This window comes from Myodes glareolus, chromosome 9 (assembly GCF_982192425.1).
Source record: "Myodes glareolus chromosome 9, mMyoGla1.1, whole genome shotgun sequence".
Lineage (NCBI taxonomy): Eukaryota > Metazoa > Chordata > Mammalia > Rodentia > Cricetidae > Myodes > Myodes glareolus.
Window position 1 is genome coordinate 69649599 of NC_142034.1, and position 12297 is coordinate 69661895.

General features: G+C 51.5%; 1 protein-coding gene across 2 annotated transcripts; it reads right to left on the reverse strand.

Moving 5' to 3' along the window:
• Window positions 1-109: 109 nt before the first annotated feature.
• Gpx3 (glutathione peroxidase 3) lies at window positions 110-7892 on the reverse strand. Of its 2 annotated transcripts, none has more exons than XM_048437726.3 (5): window positions 7496-7892; window positions 3505-3658; window positions 1858-1975; window positions 1389-1488; window positions 110-1087 (listed from the first exon to the last, which is right to left on the reverse strand). In XM_048437726.3, exons 1-5 carry the CDS (start codon window positions 7580-7582, stop codon window positions 866-868), a joined length of 681 nt encoding a protein of 226 aa, XP_048293683.1. In that variant the 5' UTR covers window positions 7583-7892; the 3' UTR covers window positions 110-865. The 2 variants fall into 2 exon arrangements, with proteins under 2 accessions (XP_048293683.1, XP_048293682.2); XM_048437725.3 differs by lacking the exon at window positions 7496-7892 and adding an exon at window positions 5368-5518.
• Between the last annotated feature and the right edge of the window lie 4405 nt (window positions 7893-12297).

Here is a 12297-nt window from a genome sequence, read left to right on the forward strand (position 1 = left end):
GGCCCCAAAGCACACCCTACACACCTCGTTTCTCTTTCTCTTTCCTTCACCTTCCCTGTTTCCATCCCCAGTCCCCACCTCCCATGTAAGGAAGCCACCACAGGTAAGCTGAGCTGCTGCAGAAAGGCCTTTACTGGACAGACGGGGGTGTGAGAGATGCCAGTGGACAACGTGAGAGAACAGCATGTCTTCCAGAGGAGCAGGGGTAGCATCTCTGCCTGGGAGCCTAAGCCTGAATGCACTAAGGGCTGGCCCCACAAACAGGTTCAGGGGAGGCCCGCCCATAAGGGCTTCGGGCCCCTCCTTCATGGAGATACCACCTCTGACTTGGGGTACATGGCCATTACACTCACAGTTGCCTTTGCTGTTCTCGGGGACACCGTGGGGTGGGGGTGGGGACTTGGGAGGGCCCTTCAGGAAAGATGGAAGAGGCTGACAGTTTAGTGAACCCAGATGTGTACAGGGACTTAAGTGTGGGCATGTGGGAGATGCTGGCCCCAAGGGTGATGTCCAGGTTTGAGGACTGTTGGACCTAGAACTGGTGTTTCCACTGGGTTCATTCGGAACAGAAAGCTGGAAAAAATATGAAGATATAGTTCCCTAGTACCAAGCTGTGAACACAGGTGGTCCATGGGGTATCAGGCAGGCAGACAGGTGGCTGTGTAGCTATGCACACATGGGCACAGTTGTCACATGTGTGCACAGTGGTACAGACACACAGTTGTGCCAGGTTTGTCTTATGTAATAAGAAAGGGGGCCTGGGGCGGGTGTAGAATGATTGGGAATGTGGGTTCCTTCCTGAAGAGCTCCTCTCCAGCCCTTGCATGATGGACAGGGGATAGGGGTGTGGGGTGGGGGACATCAATTACTTCCATCTGGCCCCCAGGGCTGCCTGCTGCCTCATGTAGGATAGGATGTCCATCTTAACGTTGCTGACTGTGGTCCGGTGGTACCAACGCATAATAGGTTTGCCGTCCGGCCCCACCAGGAACTTCTCAAAGTTCCAGCGGATGTCGTGGATCTTCATGGGTTCCCAAAAGAGGCGGCTAGGTGAGCCCAGGAGCTCCGCAGTAGGAGGGCAGGAGTTCTAGTACAGGGTGAGAGGGGTGTCAGCCTGTCTTGAGGCCCCTCCTGATTGCCCCGCAACCTTCCTGGGAGAAAACTAAAGGAAGGGCCCCAGTTTCAGAGCTAGAATGCTCGACCGCCCATCTCTGCAGTGACTGGAAGGTTGAAGGCCCCTCAGATGGCCCCCGTGGGCCTTTGCTGAGCAGTAGGCTGAGGGACCACAGGATCTGCCAAGCCCTCTCATGGGAGTACTAGACCAGGGCCAGGACATCCCTGGGGGCTGAGCAGCTGTGGGGAGGTCCCCCCAGATTACCCACACCCACCTTCAGGAAAGTGTAGACCTTCTGTTCTTTCTCCCCGTTCACATCTCCTTTCTCAAAGAGCTGGAAGTTAGGGACAAAGCCCCCACCTGGTCGGACATACCTGTGAGGAATGTACTTGTGGGTCCAAAGGAGCCACACATGGCTCAGACATAAGGCGAAGGGACTGAGAGGGGCGGAGAGCTGGGAATCCCTTTTATCCAGTGGCAGCTCATTACTTGGACACCCACAGGTCCAGTGTGTATTTGCTATCTCAGTCCCTTCTCTGCACCACCCAACATACCTTAGGACTCTTCTCACGACTCTCAGCCAGTTCTGTTTCCTGTCCCCTCACCCTCATGCCATTAAAACCCCATCCTGGGATGGGCATGGGGGAGCAAGTAACTGAGTGGCTAGCATGGAGACAGTCAACAACAGCAGCCTCCCACTCCTCCGCCCATAGAGGCCACCATCTCCAACCACAAGAACTCACTTGAGACTGGGTAGGATCTCCGAGTTCTCGCCCGGCTCCTGTTTGCCAAATTGATTGCTGGGAAAGCCCAGAATGACCAGACCGAACGGGCCAAGTTCTTCTTGTAGTGCATTCAGTTCTTGACCGGGGAGAGAGCAAGAACAAGTGAAGAACCTGCCTCCTCGCCCACTCGCCACCCATCCTTCAGACCCTGGAGCCTCGGAGACCCAAAGAGGGAAGATTTCCCCAGGGGGACCCAGTGAGTCCTGTCCTGACTCCAGTGTGGGGACAGTGAGGTTTGGGGGGAGTCAGGAATGTGCTTCCTCACGTCTGTAGCCACAGGGTCACTGCCTGGGTCATTCAGCTGAGGGTCTTCCATCTGCCCCTGAGCAGGCGGCTAAGGGCTTCCTTAGGGTGGTGGTGCTGTCAGAATTCACATCCCTCTCATTGGGAAATTCAGGAACTCAGAGAGGCCTGGCCCTCCTCGGGTTTCCTCAGCAGCCCTGAACTCGGGTGCAGTGCCAGCCCTAGCCCATCTCTTCAGAGATGCACTGCACTGTTCAAAAACTGGATGAAAGCACAGGGCAGAGCCGTGGAACCGTACGCCCTGCCTGCAGATCCAGGAACACTCCTGCAAGTGCAAGCCTGGTAGCCAGGCTCTGACTCCAAAACATTGCCCTGAGAACCACCAAGCTTTGGCCTGATTGTTCCCTTGGTTCTGACTGTCCTCACTGAGAAGAAAGGACAGAGGAAACTGACCTAAGGAGGCGTGAGCTGCAGTCAGATGCTGAGTTCAGCCATCGCCAGCCTTATGGCCCTAGTTGTTTACACAGGCTGAGCCTGGATGCCCTTTCCTGTGTCCTGACTTAAGAGGAGGGCTGAGCTAGACTTTTTGAGGGTTTGCTTAAGAATGAACTGTTGAACCGGGTGTGGTGGTGCATGCTTTTATTCCCAGCAGTTGGAGGCCAGCCTAGTCTACAGATTGTATTCCAAAAGAGCCAGGGCTATGTAGAGAAATCCTGTCTCAAAAACCAAGCCAAAAAAAAAAAAAAACAACCAGACTATTGGTTGCCGCCAGCACACCTCTTCCTTATCGACTTCTAGAACTCTAAGCTAAATGGGGCCCGTTCTCCAGAACGGCACTAAGAGAAGGGCCCACACAGACAGGACTGTAGGGAGAGAAGCATTCTCAGCCAGCATGAGCTACAGCCACCATTTCTTACTCCAGTCAAGGAAAGCAAGAAAGTACACAGCCAGGGTAGCTGGGAACTAACTTCCTAGAATACGTCCATCAGGCCTCAGTCTTATATAATTGTCTGCAGAAAATAGGAAATGCAGTGGAGTGGGGATATAGACTTCGGCCTCTCAGTCTCCATCACTCCCTTTCCCCTTCCACCTCATGGGATTAAAGTATACCCAAGGGGCTGGAGAGATGGCTCAGCAGTTAAGAGCATTGGCTACTCTTCCAGAGGTCCTGAGTTCAATTCCCAGCAACCACAGGGTGGCTCACAACCATCTCCAGTGAGATCTGGTGCCCTCTTCTGGCATAAAATTGTACGTGCAGATCGGGCACTCATATAAAATCATTAAAAAAAAAAAATCAGTGTCCCTAAGTGACAGAATCAGCCCCCAATTAAGCAGTGAGTCAGGGCATGAGGGAGCTCTTACCGAGGTACTGGTCTGTTAGACCTCAGTAGCTGGCAACGTTAACAAAGAGGACGTATTTTCCTGCGTACTGCTTAAAGGGGATGTATTCTTGCCCGTCGATGGTGAGGGCCCCATACTCGTAGATGGTACCACTTACGCCTCTATGGCAGTCTGTCTGGAAGAGGAAAAGATGGACACCAGGGAACAGTTAGAGTGGAGACAGTTAGGGCGCAGACATTTCTCCCCCTTCCAGAAACATGATTCTCACCAGGAGGAGAACGACTTACCCAGGACCATAAAACCTGGGACTGGACTAAAACGGGTCTCCTGTTCACTAATAAACACTCAGTATTCGCCTGAAGCACTTCTCGAGTGCTGCGGGACCCTGAGGTTAGCCCCCCGTATTTCATGGGCAGTTGGGCTTGGAATGAGAGGCAGAGTCGGGCGGCTTCTGGAACAGTCCAGGCAAATATGAGGAGGCCTGTGCTCGGTAACCGGGAAGGAGACACTGGACAGAAAGGATGTGTCAGGGTGGCGTGAGTCAGAGCCTCCCAGTCTGGAGGATTGGAAGGATGAGGTGAGGAAGCAGGACCCTGAGACCAGGATCCAGGGGTAGGGAAAGGTTTGTCATGAGGGTCACAGTGTGAGGGAGAACAGCCTGCGAAGATGGGCGATATGATGATATATACCCTTCCTGTCTGTGCAGCTCCCACTCCAGTCTGCCCCCATCCAGGAAAACGAAGGGAGGAGCCCTGCCACCAGATCAGTGCTATCCCAACCTTCACTTCGCCCTTAACTAGCCATTTTCAACCCAAAGAGAAAGGAAGAGACCCACTGCCAATCAACAAGATGTTACCCTGATACCACCTCACCCCCAACATAGACAACAAACAGACCTCCAGGGTTTGTTGTGGGAGAGGTCGTTGGTTCAGTAGATGGGAAAGGAAGATCACCCGCCTCTTCCCCTTGCTGCCAAAGCAAGGTCCTCAGCCTGAATGGGTGAAGGAGCTATCCAGGCAGCAGGGTGGGGAACCACTTGTGGGATGCAACCAAGTGCCTCTGTCATGAAGTCACTGTAGGCCTGACTGACTGGGTGAATCTGGCTGCCTTTGTGGGTGATCCCAGACAGCCTAACAGCTCTCCGGGCTGTGGTGTGAAGTCCCTGCTCTCCATGAGTCTAGCATTCCAGGTACTGTGAGTCTTGGACTGAGTGCTCACCTAGAGAGCCCTGCTCCAGGCTTCTAAGCCCCAGCTAGGATCACTTCCACCCTAAGAGGCAAACAGCCCCAGGCTTGGGGAGGGCATCAGTAATGCCAGCACGGAAGCAGAAGCGCATCCGGAGAGTTCAGGATCAACCTGAACTACACAGGGACATCCTGCCTCAGCAAGAATAACACAATACAAGCAGAGCAGACTACGACCCCCCGCTGCCTCCCTGCCTGTTGCCCCTCGTCCCTCACATCACCCCCATGCTGCATCTCAGTGGTGAGGAGAAAAATCCCAGGGGATGACTGAACAACGGAGCTTTGAAACGATAGGTGGTCCAGCTTCTCCGGGTAGCTTTGAGTGGAAGGAACACAGGGAGCCTCTTGAATTGGATGTTGTCTTCACTGCTTGTGTGGCACTGAGCAAGCCACTTGATTTTTTTTAATTAACTCATTTATTTCTAACTTATTTACTTTGCCACTTTAATTCTTTGGGCTTTAGTATAAGAGGATAATCCCAGCTGCCTCCCAAGGTGTGTTTTTGTTGTTTTGTTTTGTTTGGCTGCGCAGGTGCATGTAGAAGCCAAAGGAGAGAACGGTGAGACTTTCTCCGTTAAATTATATCATTACAACTATTCACTTATTTGGGAATAAGGAGGAAGCCATAGATAGCACTCACCAGCTCAGTCCCCACCAAAGCCTCTTGCTCCACCAGGGGGACCAGGAAAAGAGTACTGAGGACACCAGAAGGGTGACACTGAGCCAGGCACCTGGCTACCCAGGATTGCGGCTCCATGCCTTCCCGTCCTCTATCTTCTCACACCCCTCGGTGTGATGCTGTGGACATGACAGGTCCAAGACACAGGAGACCTGCACTGAGCCCAGCCGTGCCCCTAGCTGTGTGTGACCGCCCCTCCCCTCTCAGGATTCCAGCCTGTCCACTGTAAGGTGAAATGAATTCAGGGCCACTTAAGGCCCTTCAGCCTTGACGTCAGCCTGTGGTCCCATGATGCTCTCTGCCTCGTGCAGTCACCTAGAAACCAGCGGTTACTAGGCTCCCACGTCAGCAGCTGTTTGTGTACAGCTCTGCAAAGCTGGACCAGACAGAGGACGTCCCCTCTTGTCGCCCCTCCTTCTGAGTCAAGAGGACATCTTCCTATGGTTGTGTCACCTTGGGTCTGCACATGTCCCTGCCTGAAGTTGGGCCAAGGCAAGCGGTTGCACCCCAGAAGCCAGAGCAGTGGCATGTTAGCTCTAAGGACCTAGGAGGCCAGATGGGCATGCCTGGGCTGTCTTGAGCCACAAGCTCGGCTAGTTGTGAGATAAGATCACACCTCACCCTAAGACTTTTCTAGACCATTCTCTCTCTTCTATCTGAAGTCACCCATCTCTCCCTGATTCCATGGACAGACAGCGAAAGGCTGTGATGATTATCACGGCCCATGTACTTACCTGCAGCCTCCTTAGGACAGGTTTCAACCCACCCCTCACCCCAAGCTATTCTCACACTGAGGCACAGGGCTGTGGCCCAGTCCACCCCACCCGTACTCCATACCCTAATCCTAAACTCCATCCTGTCTCTGTCCTAGAAAACGCCTACTGAGCTAGTGCCTAGGAATGGGGCTGGAGAGAAAAATGAAGGCTCTACAAGTACCCCATCTGTTTAGACTAAGGAGCTGAGGGCAGAAAGGACTTTAAAAACAGGGACCACTCTTGGGACTGTCTAAGGGTGGACAGATGCTGGGTAGTGATGGCATAGGCCTTTAATCCCAGCACTTGGGAGGCAGAGGAAGGCAGATCTCTGTGAGTTTGAGGCCAGCCTGGTCTACAGAGCAAGTTCCAGGACAGGCTCCAAAGCTATAAAGAAACCCTGTCTCGAAAAACCAAAAATAAATAAATAAATAAACAACAAACCAACCAGGTGGACAGAATCTGGAAACAGCATTGTAGACTTTACAAGGGGATTTTAGAAACAAGACAGACAGACAGAGATTGACGACATCTCTCTCTTTCCTTGGGTCCGGCTCTACTGCTTTCTGCCTCCTCACCCTAGGGAAGGAGAGAGGTCTGCAGAGCCCACCCAGGCCTGACCAAGGAGATAAGCAGGCTGCATCGTCTGCCTTCAGCCTCCCCATCCCCACTCCCACTCAGGATGCCACACCTGGGCCAGCGTAGCTGGAGTTCCAGAAGACTGTGTGGCCTGGGTTGGCTTTTCTAGCAACTGTGTTTGCTATGTGACTGACCAGTGAGCTGTGAATAGGGAGGGCAACTAGAGGGTTCCATAGCCTTCCAATCATCCTCTCTCCTCTCCAGCTATACCCTGCTGATAGAGAAACTGAGACCTAGAAAGGAATGTGCCTCCAAGCCAAAACTCTTCAGTGGCTGATCTGTCTCCAGTTCCCTGGGATGAGTGAAGAGGCTATCAGGCCGCCACTCTACCCCCAGCAATTTTTCAGAATGGCCACCAGTTGCACTTTCCTGCTGCCCGCGGGGTATGGGGGGGGGGATCAGGAACCCACACCCTCTCCAAAACCCACTGAATGGGACAGTCGGTCCCAGGAAACTGAATGTAGCAAGACGACGCCGAGATGACAGTGGAGACTGTCCTCCCGGGTTCGTTCTGCCCGCCGAAGCACGCGGGTCTGGGTTTGATGGAAAGGTGCAGAGAGCGAGGGTCGCAGAGGGGGCTCGCCGCGGCAGGGCAAGGTGGGGACGCCCGGTGCCTCTGAGGAAGCGGTGGCTCTCTCAGCGGCGCGGTGGACACCTGGGCGCAGTGAACTCGTCTTGCACCCTGAAGGTTCACTCACCTTGGACTTCTCTTGTCCCCGGCCCAGCGGAACGAACCCGGCCAGGAGCAGGGACAGAAGGCACGATGCCCGAAGGAGTAGAGCCATGGCGGGCTGGGACGCCTCTCGGGATGACCACCGTCCGTCTGAGGTGTCCGAAGTGCTCAGCCACCTTTCAAGCCCTCATCGGTAGCCAATCCGCAGCTACGCCGGGGTCTTTCTAGCCAATGGCAAGGCGGCTGGTATTTCAAGAACGAGACATTCCCGCCCCGTTTTCCTCCCTCTCTCCAGACCCGGGTGACAGTGGAGAGACGGGAGTCAGCTGCCAGGGAAGAACTAGAGATGGGCGCGGTCACGACTCCAGACAGCACCCAGGATGCAACTCTCTCCCCAACCTCTAAAAATCAGGGACCTTGCCCTGGGTACGGAGAATTTAAAAGAACATTGGACCCATTTAGTGCAGAAGAAGCAATGTGTGAGCCAAGTATAGAGGCACGTGCCTGTAATCCCTGAATCCAAAAGCTGAAGCAGGAGAATTGCACAGGTTCCAGACCAACCGTAGCTACAGAGTGGGACCCGGGAGCAACTGGAAGATGTAGCTCAGTGGTTTAGTACTTGACCATACACGTCAAGGAGGACATGAATGAGGTCATAGGTCCATCAATCCCTAGCAAACGAGAGGAATGGTGAATGTCATGGGTCATGGGTTTTGAATGCAGCCTTCTCTTTGGTTAAGTTATGGATAGCCGTTCAGGTGGATGGGGACCAGAAAATATCCCCCTCCTTTTATTTACACATTGAAAACTATGTGTTCATCTCTGTGGTTCTAAACTCATTATTTTCCCTCTCTGAGCCTCTGTTTCCTGGACTGTCATGATGGAATTGGTTAATCATCTCTAAGGTCCCACTGGTTCTGACTGAATGATGAACTTCTCTTTTTTCTTTTCTTTCTTTTTTTTTCTTCTTGGTTTTTCGAGACAGGGCTTCCCTGTGTAACTGTCCCAGCTGTTCTGGAACTAGCTCTTGTAGACCAGGCTGGCCTCGAACTCACAGAGATCAGCCTGCCTCTGCCTCCCGAGTGCTGGGATTAAAGGTGTGTGCCACCACCGCCCAGCATGATGAGCTTCTAAGTGGTGGACCTAACCCCTAGGGTACCCAACAGGTGTGTAATATTTGTTGAATCAATCATTAAATTTGTGCTTTCATATAAGGTCAGGCTAGGCAGCTCTAGATGGGGGCCTTCAGGTTCCATCAGGCTACAAGAGGGAATCGGTGCGTCCTGCCTTGCTACCACGGTGGGCAGGGAAGCTGTTAGCTTGACAGATTCCTGCAGCTGGGAAGAGAGCCCGAGGACTGCACATCAGAACCACTGTGTTGGAGTCTCCAAGGCATCTACAGAGCCTCTGCCTTCAGACACGGTGCAGACAGGATCCTAAGACACCTGATCTCGGTTTTGGTCATGGTAGTCCTAGGACTGGGTGCCTTCTGGAAATTTTCTGGCCGAGAAACGCTTCTCGGTACTACGCTTATACCGTGATTCGGAAGTTACTGTGACGTGTGGAATTTGGAAGGTGTTTTCTGCATCCACAAAGCTTTCCTCACACCTCTCTCAGGAGGTAAAAGCCTTTGCTCTGCAAGCATGATGACTTGAGCTTAAGCGACAGAACCGAGGGCAGAAGGAAGGAACCCATTTCTAAAACTTGCCCTCTGATCTCTAGCACAATAATAAACAAACGAACAAACAAATAAATATATAGGTCATAAATGTATTGTGTTGAAATATAAAGAACTTGGAAGCCAGAAAAACCTTATAACACATGGAGGTATGTGACTGTGGCTGACACAATAGGGTCTCAATTAGTGTCACTGTTCTAAAAACCTTAAGTCCCTGAGGCCTAGTAACACTGGAGTCTTTTATGAAAATTCCCACAGCAAATCCATGGCAAAAAAGGAACCAGAAACCGGTCTCCAGTCCGTGTTGCTCTGTTGTCTTTTGTTCTGTATGGTCTGGGAACTACAATGCTCACACTTCGGGTGTTGAATGACGGCATTTATTAAGCGTGCTGCTTGGATTGGGTTGTTTGTTGTCTTTGTTTTTGTTTCATTCTTGTCAACTTGTCCTAAACTGGAGTCATCAAGGAAAAGGGAGCCTCAGTTAAGGAGTGCCTCCATCAGACTGGCTTGTGGGCAAGTCTGTGGGGCATTTTCTTGACCGATGATTGATAGGCCCAACCAACTGTAGGTGGTTCGACCCCTGGGCAGGTGGTCCTTGTATGTATAAGGAAGCAAACTGCTTTCTACAGTCTATATGGAGGAGACATGAATTCCAGGGATTCTGAGGCGGCTGAGGAAACTAAGAAGGATTGAGGTGGTAGATAGCAAGTTCAAATGCAGTCTGAGTTGCACGTTCCAGGTCAGGTTGCACTATGCAGCGAGACCCTCTTTCAGAAACAAAAGAAAAAAGAATTATATACACACACACATAACTAATAGCCTGAGCTACAAAGTGAAAGACTATCTCAAAAAAAAACCCTTCCCCTAAAACCAACCGACAAAGAAACATGAAGGCTGGTGGCACAGCCTATGGCCCTGTTCCTTGGGGTACCAGAAGAGGGGGATCACAAGTTCAAAGTCAGCCTGGGCAACTTAGTGAACATCTGTCTTAAGTTTTTAAAAATATAAAATGAAATAAAAGAATGGGGGATGTAACTCAGTTTGCAGCGTGTTTGCACCATGAAGCCCTGCGTTCCAGCTTCAGCACCACATAAATGGGCAGGAGGATCATACACTCAAGACCAGCATGAGCCATGGAAGACCCTCTCTCTAAAGGAGAAGGAGAAAGAAGAGGCATAAACATCTGGATTAGATATGATGGCTCATCCTGTAATTCTAGCACCAGGAGGATCATGTATGTGAGGCCAGCCTGGTCTGCAAGAGGGAGTTCCAGGACAGTCCCGTCCGTATACAGCGAGAGCTTGTCAGAAAGGAAAAACACGTCATAGAGTGCCTGCTCAGCAAGTGCCAAAGCCCCGGATTTGATCCCAATGAAAGAGAGTTGGGAAGGGGAGGGAGGAAGACCTTTGAAGCAGATCTGGTAGGTTTGTTCCTGAGAGATGTTCTCTACCAAGCAGCTTCCATTTGTCCTCAGGTTAAAGTTCAAATTCCTTTTAGGAACTTGGAACTTACCCATTTCGTCTTCTGAGCGCTCTTCTGATTCTGCCTTCCTCAGCTGGATAGAACAGTCTCTGTTAGCCTGGAGTTCAGCCTCACATGCAGGTTTTCTTTGTGCAGTATCTGCTCCCCCAGCCTGTCCCGCCCCACCCCACCTCCCCACTTTTGTTAGTTTTCTTCGACCAGTTCAGGCCTCTCGTTTCTTGAGTGCTGCTCAGATCCACTCTGTTTGTTTTGCTGTTGTTGCTGTTTGGTTTGTTTGTTTTTGAGACAGGGTGTCAGCCCTGGCTGACCTGGAACTCACTACGTAGACCAGGCTGGCCTTCAACTCACAGATCTTCCTGCCTCTGCCTCCCTAGTGCTGGGATTAAACTACACGTCCCATCATCATGTCCTGCTTATTTTATACACTGAATTATAAGATCTACAAAGTCTTCATTCGCAGCAGCTCAGATGAGGCTTGGTACATATTAGCTCAGTAAATACCTGTCACACACTATCAAATGAAGCAGACTTTGGCACCCAGAACAAGCAGGATGGCAGGCCAGCCTTTGCTAACCATTTGAGCCCACAAGACTAGTCTGATGCTATGTGAGACTGGAGGCATGTGGGCCGTTCTAAGGAGGCTTGTTTGGGAGAGATGACTTCAGTGGGGTGTGGGAAGAGGAAACAGACATTTCAGAGCCTTAGAGGAAGTGTTAGGAGGTTTTCCTTCCAGTCTGAGAACATGATCTCCTTCATCTCATCCCAGAGAGCTGGGCGCTCAGTACCTTTGGCTCCTTAAATAAACAATTTAAGGGGTCTGGACAGATGGCTTGTGTTCTTCCAGGATTAGGGTTAGTTCCCAGCATCCACAGGGCAGTTCATTACCATTTTTAACTCCAGGTCCAGGGAATCTGATGCCCTCTTCTGGTTTCTGCAGGCACCAGGCATCCAAGTGGTGCACAGACACAGATAGGTGCAGGCAAAACACCCATCCACACAAATAAATACAGGAAACTAAAACAGAACTTAAAATATCTTCTTGCCAAGAATTACAGTGTGCACTTTTACCCCAGCACTATCGAGGCAGAGGCAGGTAGATTTCTACAGGAGTTCAAGGTCACAGTGGTCTACATGGTAAATTCCAGGATAGCTGGGGCGACACAGGGAAATACATTTATTTCTTCTCTCCCGCTACCACATGGGTCCCAGGGATGAAACTCCTCTTGCCAGGCTTGGTGGCAAGCCGAGCTTCTACCTGCTGAAACATCTTATTGGCCCTGCCTCTCTGCTTGGTTGGTAAACAAGGACTAGAGAGGATGGGACAAGAGATTTTGTTAAGTGCTGATGGATTGTGTCCGCAAGGAAAACAGGACCACGAGTTAATGAACAAAAAGGACTGTGACAGCCAGAACACTGAAAGGCACCCATTGCTGAGTAAGTGGTCTGGAGGCCAGTGAGGGGTCAGCCAGTCCAACTTATGACCCTAGATAGGGGTGGCAGAAGGGAGCGCCCCGATTGTTCACTGCTAGAGCCAGACAGCAATCTGTTTTACAATCAAGAAGAGTTTGCAGAACTCAGGTGGGGCTCTGGAGTTTCTGGTTTCCAGAATAACTGGCAGATGGAATCTCAGAGTCAGCTCACAGGCAGGGGGCCAATCAATCAAGAGC